The sequence below is a fragment of the Phalaenopsis equestris genome, unplaced genomic scaffold (genome assembly GCF_001263595.1).
Source record: "Phalaenopsis equestris unplaced genomic scaffold, ASM126359v1 Scaffold000002, whole genome shotgun sequence".
NCBI classification, from domain to species: domain Eukaryota; kingdom Viridiplantae; phylum Streptophyta; class Magnoliopsida; order Asparagales; family Orchidaceae; genus Phalaenopsis; species Phalaenopsis equestris.
In genome coordinates, this window is record NW_018164444.1 from 4,046,109 (window position 1) to 4,061,122 (window position 15,014).

The 15,014-nt window shown below is 35.6% G+C and overlaps 1 protein-coding gene across 3 annotated transcripts in view; it reads left to right on the top strand.

Annotated features, from left to right (window-relative positions):
• Positions 1–9,382: 9,382 nt before the first annotated feature.
• Positions 9,383–15,014, top strand: part of LOC110028933 (protein transport protein Sec24-like At3g07100) — a 54,614-nt gene continuing 48,982 nt past the window's right edge. The window contains exons 1-3 of one of the 3 annotated variants that reach the window (XM_020731007.1): positions 9,383–9,571; positions 11,448–12,564; positions 12,734–12,872. In XM_020731007.1, the coding sequence (XP_020586666.1) occupies positions 11,485–12,564; positions 12,734–12,872 (1,219 nt within the window). In that variant the 5' untranslated portion in view covers positions 9,383–9,571; positions 11,448–11,484. Of the gene's footprint in view, positions 9,572–11,419; positions 12,565–12,733; positions 12,873–15,014 lie in introns of all 3 variants that reach the window. The other 2 variants (XM_020731024.1, XM_020731015.1) reach the window with 2 other exon arrangements.

Here is a 15,014-nt window from a genome sequence, read left to right on the forward strand (position 1 = left end):
CTCCTGTTGCCGAAAATCCCCTTATCGTTGGATATCCCGCCTCACGCCGAAAAACCCTGCCTGAGAGTTAAAGAGAAAGAGAGACAAAAGTGAGAAAGTTGAAAGAGAGCATGAGAGAATGAGTGAAAATAAAAAATATATATATATTTTTTTTATCCTCAAATTCCATGTTAAGATCCTCCACAATTTTATTTTGTATTCAAATTTATAAAATGACTCAGCTCTCAAACAATGTATCTTAATGCGATGCATTTGTTGTGATGAGAAAACTCATATATGTTTTTCTTAATGTAATTGGGAAGTTCATATGCACTCACGACGCAACCCATTTATTACATGTCATTCATGATGAGAGAAGTCAGTGATGCTCGTGATGCAACGAGGGGATATACTTCTCGTAACCTGCTTTGTGATGTGTCTCTCACAATGGAATCATGCATGTTTATTGATGGCGAGGGAACTTGTTGGCGCTTATATGCAATGCGGGTTGCATATAAGACGTGAAGTTTTCTTATAGTTATTTTACATGCCCCTCTCTTGGTGTGATGGGGTATTAATAATATCTATAGTGGTGTCTCGCGCACTAGCCATGATGCCTTTCCTGGCATGCAATCGTGGTTAGATCTACTCTCCCAATGTAGCTCCCCTAATAGGGATGATATCCGGAGGGTGCCAAAACTTTACACAATAAACATGTTATTAAATTATGACTAACATTGCAAGTAGCATGTGTGCCTTTCTTGATGGGGCGAGTTTTATTTAGATCATGTTGTCTCATAATACCGACAATGCATACTTTTTTGCATGGTGGTTAGACTCGGTTTCTCGATGTAGCCCCCCTCAGTGGATGATGCTGGGAGGCTACCAAAATACTATCAAAGTTTGGATCAAATTAGAATTTGTCTTATGAAAATAAAAGAATAAATAAATTGACTTTGTACAAAAAGAATGCTAAGCAAGCTAATAAGTTATAAAACTAAAAGTCAAGGTTAATGCTCAAGTTACAAATTGCAAAAATAAAATAAGCAAAAATAGAGAGTCACAATGAAATCACAAAAATGTTTGGAGAGCTTAAAGCCAATTAAATCATAAACAAATGCTCTTCCCCCGCTACAACTATAAAACCAAAAACTACCTAACACTTCTAAAAGATGAAGAGAGCTTGAATCCAATGTTGGATAAACCAACTCTATACCCCTTAGTTTATAGTGAAAGTACTCATGCTTGTGGGGTCCACTTGGATTCAAAGACACCCATAAATACAAAATTATCATCACCTCATAACACCACTTTTGTAATAGCAGACAAAAGGTGAATCTTAGGACCCCAATATAAAGTCTTACATGCTTAAGGGAGTTGACGATTCATCAACAAGCTCAAATGAAATATGCAACAAACTCATTATTTCACCTATAAAGATAAATGGGACAATCAAAAGATCACGCACTAAATTTACAAGGGACTCGACGATTCGTTAATGAGCTAGAGTGAAATCCGTGACACATACACTAGCTCACTTATAAATACGGCCAAAGTTTGAAACATACATTATAATTAATAGGTGATCCTCTTGAGAACTCTTGTGAGAGTTATGGGAAAGATGCATAAATTCAAATACACACTCAAAATTTAATATCTCTTCAATTACCACCGAATCTGCAACACCCAATAAAAATAGACATAAGACAAAATTTGAGGTCTAAAGTAAACTAATTGCAAGTATTACATTAATAATGCAAATTTACAAACAATAAATGCATGCACTTGCTATAACCATCACATTGAATACCATCACATGGAATGCTCGATCATATGGTTTGAGAATGCTACACAGGATTAAATTGAATTAGATTTTAAAATACCCAAATTAAGAAATGTGAATGTGTCTTAAGACTACCAAAATCTTATTTTTAAATGTCAATTTGAATACTATTAAATCATGCACTGTCGAAGGGGCTGACTTTTTCTACAAGGCAAGTTCGTAAGTTTGACGTTTTAGTCTGATCAATTTCTCTATGTGGACTGGAGAGGTTAGGACTAGGCTCTCACTAAGCCAGTTAGATCCTCCTCCTAATTAGGACTCTAATTGATAGGACTAATCATTTTGAATGCCTAAATAAATAAATCCAATTAAAGGCAAAAAAAAATGAGCATTTCATTCCAATTCCCGGATGATGGCATTATTGATCGTGAATTTTAACCTAAGGGATTTATTTATAAAATTAAAACTTCAAATCAAAAAATTAAATAAAATCATATCATTAAAAGGCTAAGAGAAAAAAACTAATCTACTTTTCGTAATTGTTCATCGAGGTGAACAAATTCATCGTTAACTCGAGCTCACATGGAATCAAATGTCATCTCAACTATACTTTTAAATTCAAAAATATATAACACTATGCCAGTAAGGACATGGTCAGAGTGTTCAATCTGCGTGATTTGGGAAGTAGGCTCCACATAAAAAGCGGCTACGACCTGAGCCCCAATGATTAAATGGTTTTATCATTAGACCACATCTGGTGGTTTATCCAGTAAGCTCCACCATAAAATGGTCATTATTGTAGTCATATGTTCCCTAATAAAATTTTGCCTTTTTGAGTGATGAGTCTTAGAGTATTATTGATAGGGAATAAATTCATCTATTAACTAAGATCCACTTGGATTGGTCCTTTAAACAAATATTCATCTAAGGTCTACAGGATTCCTTTAAATGAAGCATCGCATGGTTGTTGACAATAATCCTATTGTCAGTTTTGGTTGACAACCTCCTCCGATTTAGTACACTAGGGTCTACGACACCCCAGGATGACAGAACCATGAGATCTTCATCGAGTGGGTTAGCATTTCTCCCACCATTCAATTGAAGCTCACAATGATATTAATTATATTAATCTAAACCCTTTTTTAATATTGTATTAAACAGAGTTCCTTGATGGATAAAAAATGTTATCATTAAGTAGTATTATAACTATGACAATGTACTGATTAATGTTATTATTCTTACATTATATAAGTTTGAATGCTTTGATCACCCTTCTCACCTTGAGTAATCATAGGCATTGCATAATGTAAGTCAAAATGCTATCATCAGCCCATCCAACTCCAATAGTCCAAGGTTATAATAGAAAGTTAAAAAAAAAAAGGTTCAAACCTCATCTTTGGCTTTCAAATATATCATATTGATTGAAATTTCTAATATTGATTGAAATTTCTATGTACATAATCATGTGGATGGATTGAATTTAGAAAAGGTCGCTATATCCAATAATAGAGGAAATTAAGGAGGAAAGAAAATTAATAGAACCATAATTTGATTAATTTCAAGCCATCAATTTGATTATTCTTATGAATACAAGAATTAGTAGCCATATAAAGGAGTGTTTAAATAAAATTTGGACTTGATTTAAAATTCTTAATGCAACTTTGTATTTTATTCAAAATTTATTCAATTCTAATTTTGCACCAAAATATCTAATCTTATGTTTGAAATAAATGTTCATATGAGATTTGAATATGATTAAAACACTAAATATGAGATTTTATTTTAAAATTTAGGACTCTCCTTTGTCTCCTTTCTATTACAACATAGGATTATGAAGATTTGAAAGGGTCACTAGATAGATTTGAAGTTAAGCATTACAATGCAAAGGGCACTTCGAGGTTAAAGAAAGATGTTGCATGGAGAAGGACAATCTCAATCACAAAAAAAATGTTTGGGTAGCTATTTTATTTGAATACATACCAACACGCTCTATATTACTATCACAAAGAACTAACTTTCCAAGTGTAACTCTCTAAATAAAAGTATACATAACTTATTTGTCCAAATAAGACTATCACTAACCACATAAAGTCATATTTCTTTAATAAAATATCACTTACTATAACTATTTTAAAAAAAAATGTGTTTTTAAAATGAAGATAAATAAAAAAGAATTAACACTTCTCTGATTAAGAATAATATTATATTGACATATCTTTTTCTCTTGTTTGGGTGACCATGCCACCGTCTGAAATGTTACATGAAGAACAAATTTTGATAATGAAGTGCAATGATACAAAGTGTTCATTGGAAGATTTATAAACAAGACCACTCAATTCTTATATATTTACATAACTATCTAAACTTCATATTTCCTATACTTTTTTTATGGATGAAAAGTTACATTTCATTTAAAAAACAATAAAATGGTACAATTTTTTATATGATATGAAAGATTTGAGTGGTATAAATATAAAAAAAACAAGTACATCCTAGTTACATAAATACATAAGACATTAGGGTGGTTTTTGTGTAAATGCTCCTTATTCATTTTATAAATATTAACCAATACAACATAAATTTTAGTCTAGGATAGTTGCACCCATTGACGGGGAAAAAATTTGCCTGCGTAAGACGCATGCAGCGATGCGTGTGATATCCAATCGGAAGACGCCACGTAATTTGCAGCGGGTCCACTGCATTAAATTAATAAAATAAATCTAAATAATTTCGCGCGTGACCCATTACCCGGCCCGTGATGTAACGCGTTTGTACCCTAATCTGTAACTCCGATATACCCTTCCTATATATCCCGCGGTCGGCCTGCAGTAACGCGATTGTAACCGTGCTATACTAGCCATGTACCTTTTGTGGTACAAGGCCATGTAATGCGCTTGTAATTTTATTGTAACCTAGTTGTAACCTTCCCGTTATACCGTGGGTATAACGTGAATGAAACTTCGATTTAACGTCTTCGCCGCGGAAGGAGATTTATGTTATCGCTGTAACTCGATTATAACCGCTGTATAACAAACTTTCAAGCCCGTATAGCGGAACAATACTTGTAACCGCATAGATTAGAGATTGTACCCATCTTATTACTGTCATGTAACAGAGGATTATGCCCGTTCAATTGGAACCGCTCGTATACCCTGAATGTAATTGCGCTGTACATGATTTAAATCGGTGAGCTCGAAGCATGGTATTTAAGCAGCTAGGTTTACTATTCCATTATTCTATGACCATTTTCTTCTGCAGTGGCAGCTTCCAGCAGGTGGACCTCTTGAACTTGAAGATGGAGTATGACTACAGAGAGTGTCAGTTTATGTTCGACGCAGTCCATCACGCAGAAGGAGAAGATGAGCGTTATCCTGACAGGACAGAAAAAGTGGAACTTAAAATGGAGGCATGTTTGGAGATGTGTTATTATAATAAGTAGTTTAGAGTTTTCTTTAATGTTCTTTGCTGTTATGGTTTTCTTATATTTAAGATATATCTGTTTTTTTTTTAGGTATATGTATGTTGTGTTATGTTTGCATAGTTGCATGGTATTAGGTCTAATAAAAACAGTGAAGTAAACATTGGAGTAATTAATATATCCTTCATTAAACACAAGTTTTTCGAGACACATGTTTGTAGATAATTAAAAATATTAAAGTATTTGGAGGCGCATGTTTTTTAGAGGTGTATGAGTTTAGGTTAGTTTTTTTTTGTTTAGGTTAGTTTTTTTTTAGTTTGTTTTTTTTTTAGGTGTCATTATGAAATTTAGGGATGTTTTTTGAGTTTTCTATTAGTCTAACATTTTATTCTCTTGCTTGCAGTTTGGTGAGAGCAATGCTAGTTGTGTCGAGCAAAGAACAAACATATTACTACAAACGTTGGTCCACAATGAGAAAGAAGCTTATGAAGTATATTGTGCATACACTCATCATATTGGATTCAGTGTTCGTAAGGATCACGCTACGTTTTGGACTAACTCCAGAAATATCAAGATGAAAGACTTTATATGTGAAAAAACAGGTTTCAAGAAAGAGCTGAAGATTACAGAAACGGTTAAATATAGAAGAGCAGAAATAAGAACTGATTGCCCTGCAATGATCCATATGTATCGGTACACAATTATTTGAAGAAAAGTATGAGTCGTAAAATCAACTCAGTAGTCTACACAATTACTTACAACGGCGTCGGTGATATTCATATGCATTCTGTTTAGTAAGGAGTCGTAAAATCTCCATCTACGCTCCTTTATTGCCCCAACTAATAATGTCCAATGCTTATTATTTATTATTGACAGTAAAATCAACTCAGTATTCACAACAGTTGCGGTTGTAATGTGCTCCACAAATCCTTTAACATTTCCAACTTTATACAGTTGTATAAAAGGAGAGACATATCACATAAGAATAAAGTTGGTGTGTTAGATGTATTAAGGTACCTTGCATGAGAAAGGAATTAGAAAATTTACCCAGTGACATGGAGAGACATATAAGTAAGATTTATATAAATGTGGTGTTTGACATATTTTAGCTTCCATAAAGATTGCAAAACAATCAACCTGTTCGTTTCCTAACCAACCCTCCTTGAGGAGTCATCTAGATAACGTCGTGTTAACGACACATGTCCCATATTAATAACTAAATTACCTCTGCATTTCAAACATATGAATGTTACGTCAAATGTATACGAAAGTAGAATATCTAAAGAAATTTAAAAACATAGCACACTGACAACTCGGTGAATTTGCTACAACAAAGGTCGAATGCTTTCCGCATATAATCCAGAATTTGTTCCCTCGCAGGAAAATCAACCACAAGTGGTGCTGGACAGAACTATAAAATAAGGAAATAATATTGTATGGTTTAAATATTAAAATTCTTTGTACAAACTCACAAAGAAAAAAATTGATACCTTATCAGGATAATTTTCATCAACATAATGTGTTTCCACCTATTCCTGATCCTCCTCTTTCTCCTCAAATTCTATCTCCTCCTTATTATTGACAGTGGTTGATCAACAATAATGTCATCGTTTATAGTAGGCTCTAAAGCTCTTGATTTCCCCTTATTTACATCCTCACCCTCTTCTCTAACAAACGACGAATGATGCAATTGGTCTGCTTCACCCTTATTGACACCTCCAACCTATTAACTAATAGATGTTGTTAATTATATTAGTAAAAGAAGATTTGAATTTGATCATGAGTTTTAAATATATGTACCTCTTCAGGTTTCTTAATAACTGTCTGTGCTGGTTCACTTTTCTTTTTTCGTTCAAATACCATGTAGGGGGAACTAACTTGTCGTTTCCTTCTATCCTCTCTTACTTTAATCCTTCGAATTAAGCTACGTAGTGGGGATGCTGTGGCCCATTTCAATGGTAATTCCCCACCATATTGTTTTATTGCTTTATGTAAATTTATAACTTCAGCTTTTAATTTTGTAATTGTATTCTCTATATTTGTAAGACGATTGTCAACTGTGCCATTAAATTCTATGTACAATTTATGATGATCTCTACGCATTGCATGTATTTATTGAAGACCAATAATAGGAGGGCTAGTATCTGTATATGTGTGAGCATGTGTTAGTTCTAGACCGCTGCGATAAAGAACTGTATCAGAAACAAGAATGAATGTGGGAGATTGTGGTCGGGATTGAGTCTCCTGTTGTGGGAGATGCTTTTCGGGGATGAATGGTTCTTCACGAGCTGGGGCAAGTAATTGATGTTCGCTGTCTTTTATTTCAATGAAATAATCATAAATCTGCAAGCCATTAAATAAACTCAAACTCAATGAAATTACAATGAAATCATAATAAGACTGTATATGGAATAAATAAATAACTAACTCATCTCGACTGGTTGTCAGCCTCTTGAAGGCTAGTTATATCTTAACTAAATTCCACTTTACATTAACTGACCACCTCAGCATTCTTGGTCTAATCTCAGGCACTGCTGGGAGGACTAAAGAGCTATGCTCATAAAACCACAATTGCATGAAACATGATACAATAATTTACTGCAATGCTTAAAATTATGAATATTAATTTTCATGACTTATATGAATAATACAAACCGTTAGAAGGAATACAAAACCAGTAATGTATCCCAACGACTGATCTTTCTTTATTTTTATGACACAGATATTGAGTTGTTCGGTAGAAAAATTACATGCAATTGCTGGCCAGTTATAAGCTGTAAATGACTCAACATTCTCACAAATACACGACAACTCTTTTGACATTCTAAAGTTACTTGAAGGAAAAAGTAAATTTGACATTAAAAACTTTATTAATAATTGTAAAAGGGTATTCGTGGACTCCCCTGATGAATAGTTTAGCAGTGCAGTCTTTAATTATTGCGCATCCATACTAGCTGGCGGGGCATTACTCCAGTATGCAGGGAAACCTCTATTTGGTATGTCAATCAGGAGTGCAACCTCGTCAGCATAAAATTTAAGCTCTTTCCCTCCGAGGTGGAATGTCATTCGATCAATATTCCAACAATTTATTATGTGCATTGTCAGAATATGATCTTGAGGGTGCGGGGAGAGTTCAAAAAACTGAGCTAAATTCAGTGCTTCCAATTTACTCCATGTTTCCTTGTCCACTAATGGTCGAATCTTATAGAGGACTTCTCGTACTTCAGATGGACGACACCTGCAGTTCATTATTTTTTGCGCTAAAAAACCTATAATAATACATCATAATAGGTTAAGATCAAATTAAAATCCAAATGATGATCCAAATGATGATAAAAGATGAATTTAAAAATTAAACCTAAAACATAACCAAGCTTTATAGATTCAAAATGAAACCCTAAAAATTACCTAGATTTAATATCCTTCTTCTTATTTGACTCCTTTTTCTCCTTACGGCCGTCGGCCGCCCTTGCCCATTTGCGGTGCTTCCTCACATTCAGATTTCTTAGCCTCTCCCAACTCTACGACATTGGCCTCTACCAAATTAGTCTTCGTGGTCTCGACGCTTACCTCTTCCATTTTAGTATTCCTTCGCCTAAGCAATCCACACTCTACTGCGAAAGAAAGACGACGACGAAAAACCCTAGCACGCGCGAATGTCTGTTTCGAAAATGAAAAGTCACTATATTGGTTTCAACCTTTTACCAAGGTTATAAAACACGATTTTTTGAGGTTATAAGAAGGTTACAATTTGTAATTAAGAGGTTACAAGAGGATTATAACCGCGGTTCAACGTTATATAGAGGTTTCAACCAGGTTACACCGCGCGGTATATATTAAAGGTTACGACTGGGTTACAAAAAAATTACTGCCGCGTTACATATTTTGTTACCGCGAAATGTATAGCTTGGGTATAGCACAGTTGCAAGCGCGTTACATAAGTCTTTACCGTGGAAGGTATGTATAGCGCGGTTACAAGCGCATTACATGGGAGTTTACCACGGAAGGTATAACTTGGGTATAGTTTGGTTACAAACGCATTGCATGACCCTGTACCGCGGAAGGTACATGACTAGTATAACCTGATTACAATCTCGTTAGTGCAGGCCGACCACGCAGAATTATTTTAATTTATTTTATTAATTTAATGGAGTGAGCCCATTTCTAATTTTAGCCCATTTGTTTGAGAGCAAAAAAGAATCGGGCCAGATCTGAATAAAAGAAATCCTTCTCGTGTTAAACCAGACGAGAATAAAAGAATCCAAAGGAACTCCGGCTTCTTCGTCCTGCATCAACATCGGTCTCCGCTCTGCAAACCACTGCTTGGATCCGGCGAACTCACTACGTTGCTCTTTTCTTATTACCCCGTACGAGTTCTATGAACCCTAGTGGTGATCTCTCTCGCCCTTTCATTTGATGTCCTGCTTCGACTCCCCAATTTCGGGGTTTCTAGCATCAGTTCCTTGACGTATATTGAAGCCTCTTTTTTCTGCTTGTTAATGGGCTTCCTCTTCTTACTTACCTGGTTTGAATTGAATTGTTTTCATTTTTGAATGATGAATTCCTTGTCTGATAGATCTGCTAATTGGTCTAGAATTAGCGGTTTTTTCCAAGTCTCTTCTAAGTTCCGAGTCCCATTCATCCTTTATAAGCTTGAAGGAGAAGACATGGAATCAGTCAAATTGTTTCAAGTTTTTCTGTTCATGGAAGCTTAATCCTTTTCCTATGGGAAGTATTATTGTTGTTATTTAGGTGATTATTTGTAAGATTTTTTTGGACTATGGAAATGTAAGTGAAAGCTATGTTAATTAAGGTTAGCAGAACAAACATTGATTATATATTTGTAATTTTTGTTTGAGATGATAATTGATAATTTTAATTCAGTGTTGCATGTAAATCAATTGTATGGAATTATGTTGATGTATCTTGAGTTAGAACTGTGGTTATCATGGAGAATTGCCTCAGAGTAGTAGACTGCATGTTTTGCCATCGGAAAGTTGCAAATAGCCAAATTGAGTGTGGCATGGAAGATAATTTTAACATGAGTTTCTGGTAAAATTACGAAGAAAAGATTTTGAAGTGATTTTACTGGAGGAATGAAGAAGTAGTTCCTATTGAAGATAAGCTAGTGAAGTATGTAGGTGGTTTGAGTATGTATTATGTAATGTAGAGAATGCGCCAATAAGACAAGTAGGTAAAATTAATATGAAAGGATTCATAAGACGAAAAGTGTTGACCGAAAGATACATGATAGAAGTTGGGAACAGGAATTATTCTAAAGAGGTTTGATGGTCATATTACTCTCAATAAGAATGAATGGAGGATTCTCATCACTACCAAAATATTGGGATAGGAGTAATGATGTTGTTGATTCTTGTTATGATTTTATCTTGGAACATTATATGTATGTAGAATTTCTCAAATGTTGATGTCTATGAGAACTTTCACAAATCAAGTTACTATTTTTCTATAATTTCCATAGAAATTGCTATCTTCTTGTTATACATTTTTGATAGAAGCGGCCTGTATGTGAGAAAGCAAACAAAAAGCCACTTTCCGAACATACAAAAAGTTTGAAATTCATTGTTATGGTGGTTTTGTTTCCTTTACAAGAGAACTTTTGAGGCTTGTGGATGTCTTTAGGCGTATTAGTAAAAGAGTTTGTTGGAGATGAAGAGATTAAATCTTTTATGTACTTTATTTGTTGCGAGATATTTTGTTTTTATGATAGCATTACAAGTTTTGTAATGTAATTAATTAATCATATACTTTGTAAATTTTTTTCGTCAATGGAATGTATACAAAGCTTTGTTCAGTATGGTGTCACCGATCACAAGCTCTCCATTTCCTCTTATTAATGGGAAGCTTTTATAAGAATGCTCATTTACATTAAATTATTCTATTGTTGAACATGCTTGGAAGTTTAAAAACATAAGGATACATCATCCTTTTTTTACTTTACATTCTAAGCTGAGTTGGCTTTCATTTAATTGATTGAAACTTTTCTCTGCATTAATGCTTATAACTAACCAGAAGCATTTTCATGCTTGATTTCTATTTCTATTGCGCTTGAATGTCTTGTCAAGGATTGTGGAACTTCTACTGTAATAATATAGTCCACTGATTATCTTTTAGTTGTTTATTGAAACATTTTTCTTCAACCCTTCCCATTTTTTGCTAATCTCTTTCCATCATTAGTAAAATATTTCTAGAATAACGTTCTTATTCATTACTTGCAGCACACTCATTTTATGCCCAATGTTTCAGGCTGCTTCTGTAAATAGCTAAACAAAAGTCAAGGACCATGCAACCTGGGGCAGATAAAATCGCAGATGTCCCCGCTAGACCTGCCCCATTTCTACCATCCAACCCACAGAATCCTCCTCCATTCACATCTTCAGGGCCTGTGGTCGGGGTTGGCAGTTCTCGACCCACTTCGCCCTTCATATCATCAAGGCCAATAGCTGGTTCTGTTCCATCAATTGCACCTGGAGCTTCTATGCCAAATTTTCCTAGGGCCATGGCTGCTTCGGACTCATCCTGGATTCCCCCACCAGTTAGGTTTAATGGTCCTGCAAATGTTCCACCATCAGCTTACAGCAAACAAGACACAAGTGTCTACCAGCCAACACAAGCTCCAAGGTTCACGCCACCTGCTCAACCTGTGCCTCCTTTTGGCATCACACCTCAAGCAGGACCACCAGTTATACCCCCTTCTGGGTCTCTTCCATCAAGCCAAATATCACCAGTTCCAATTAGCATTCCCTCCGTAGCTTCAAACCAAATGACTCCCAGTGCCAATTTCCCTCTACCTCCTTTCCAGCCATCTTTATCTGCACCAAGGCCGCCTGGTCCACCTCCACAGCCACCTTTACAAGCAGAATACAACGCGCCTCCAAGAGGTAGTGTGCCTCAGTCACCTGTAAATATGAGGTTTTCTGCCCCTGGTTCTATTTCACAACCACCCCTTCAGACATTTCCTGCAACTCGTCTTCCTCATCATCCTCCCCAAGGCGGATTTGCAGCCCCACCACCTCCTCCTATCGGCGCACCAATAGGCTTTGCATCCAGAGAACAAATGCAATATGCTAGTGCAGCTCCTCCTTTGGGAGGTTCCGTTCAAGGGCTTATAGAAGATTTTCAGTCAATAACACTTGGGTCTGCTCCTGGGTCAGTTGATCCTGGACTGGATTTTAGATCTTTGCCAAGGCCATTTGATAATAATGAGGAGACAATTTCTGTCCTTGAGAAATACCCTTTCAACTGCCATCCAAGATTCTTGAGGTTGACAACTCATGCATTACCGAGCTCTCAGTCGTTGCTTGCACGCTGGCATTTACCTTTAGGAATTGTGCTTCATCCTTTGGCAGAAGTTCCAGATGGAGTGAGTTTATTAGCTTCTTTCTTTATTGGTTATCTTTGTTTAATGCCCACATTTCACAAATTGGGATGTTTATTACATTTTTTCTTGGGATTTTGTAATTAAATTTAGGCTTCATTTTTCATTCTTTTTTTGTATTCACTAGACTGATTTAATGAGTTTAATCTTTTAGGATGAGGTGCCCATTGTCAATTTTGGACTGGTTGGCATTGTTAGGTGTCGAAGGTGCCGAACCTATATCAATGCATATGTGACTTTCACAGATGCTGGAAGAAAGTGGCGCTGCAACATTTGTTCTTTGATGAATGATGGTATGCTCCATTTAAGATTTTCAGCTTTAAAAGAGACCCATAGTAGGGCTTTGCCCTACCTCATATTTTCTTTGAATTTATTGCCAACAATCATTGGCTTGTTGATAAATTAGCACACTTGATATTGCTTAATTGAATTGTTTGTATATTGTTTACAAGTTTGATGAGGCTAGTAAATTTCCTTTGAAGTTAGTGTTATTCCTGAAAAAATGCATTTAGTACAAGATTGATAACATTTATAGACATGTACAAGCACGGTTCTGGTTTAAATGTGAATGTGCCAACCTGTTGCATGTTTTCTAACTTCCCCCGATGAGTTGATATGCTCTTGTTCTTGTTGAGGGAATTTGCTTTTTTTAACATAAAAATACTGATAACTATGCTTATGTGACCTACATTGACGGCCAAATACATCATTTTTTGGGTTGAATTGAAGCATGATGTAACAATTGGCATACATTTAACTTTTTTATGTAACAGTTGACACTTAAATTTTGCTTTTTTACATTTAAACCACCCAAATCTTTCATATCACATCAAAAGTACCTCTATTTTAAATTTTAAAAGGTGAAATTCACCTTTTTCATGTATAGTTAATATGGCATATATATGTAAAAATTGAAGTTTAGGTGTAAGGTATGTAAATACATAAGAATTTAGTGCTATGTATGTGGATCTTCCTACTTTTTATTATCCATCTAGGAAGAGAAAACTTAAGTTTCATGGCAATGAGTATTATAAGATAAGATTAAGGAATTGGAATATGTTTCCACATTTCAATGGTATGTTTCCAAAACATCATTTATGAAAGAAATGCTAAGAAAAAGCTTATTAGTCACCTATCTGATATTAAGATGGCGCCTAAGGGCAATTATTAGCCTAAATACACCTTAGTCATTTATCATTTATTATGGTTTAGTATAAATATGACTAATATGTTTAGGTTTAGGGTTATACATTAGATTATTATCTTGAGACGTATGTTTAGGGTTTGGGAGAGATATCCTACATCTCGAATCGTAGGATTTGGGAGATATGGTCTACCTCTTAAATTGTAGTTGTTTATCTCTATATGTTTGTATGGTGTTGTTTGGTGTTTGTGAATAAAATATTTGTTGTCCTAATTTTTTGTGTGGAAATCTGTGTCATATCTTATCAATTGGTATTTGAGCTCAAGATTCCGGGAATTGGATTTGACAAAAGAATTGATCGATGGGAGTTGAATAACTATGAAGGGATTGCGATGTTCAAACTCATCGGTATTGAATGGATCACGATGTATAGAGTTCGTGCTCTTTGATGTTTTGCTCAATGTCCATAATTCGGCAGCGAACTAGCATACAAGAATTTCGAGATTGCGGTGTCCAACGTTCTGTGCGACTTGCAGGAGTTACGAGCTAACCCATGTATAAGAATTCCTTAGAATTCCCGATCCTAGTTTTCCAGAGTTCCGCACGACGTCTGCTTCGAACTTGCTTACAAGAATTCTAGAATTGTGGTGCAGAGTTCTGCGCGACATGAAGGAGCTACTTGCTGAACTGCATGCGGAGTTCCTCGCGATCGAGATAGTTGAGGAATCAAACGAGATTGTGACATAAGGGAGTTTTCAAAATGGCCCAGGAGTAATGACAGCAAAAAAGGTGGATATTTTGGAGGAAAATTAGAGAAAGAAAAGAGACACATCAAATCTAAAATAGATGAACATTTCTCACCCATGGAGGGGCTGTTGGTGCGGAGAGTCACAACCCTAGAAGAAATGATGAAGAAGATCATGGAGATTCATGCAAAATCTTCTCTGCTACCCGCGGGATCGAGCGACGGCGTCGGGAACTAATGGGAGCAATTGCAACCAAAAGGGTTTGCATGACATCAGGACGTCGCTGCTTTAGGTTAATTGGGAGTTGCGTTATCGAGCCAAGGAATCAGGAGTGGACACGAACGTTAACAGTTGGAAGAAATAATGAAACCTTAAAACAACTGGGACAAACGGAGCAGACAAGATCGAGTGAAGGAGTTGGGAGCAGATTCGAGCGGCAACCTTTGGAGAAAATTGCATGACATCTAGAGGTTTGAAATGAGCGGCAGCAGACGGAACGTAACGTGTGATTCAGAGTTGGAGAAGATTGCTTTGAAGAATTTCAG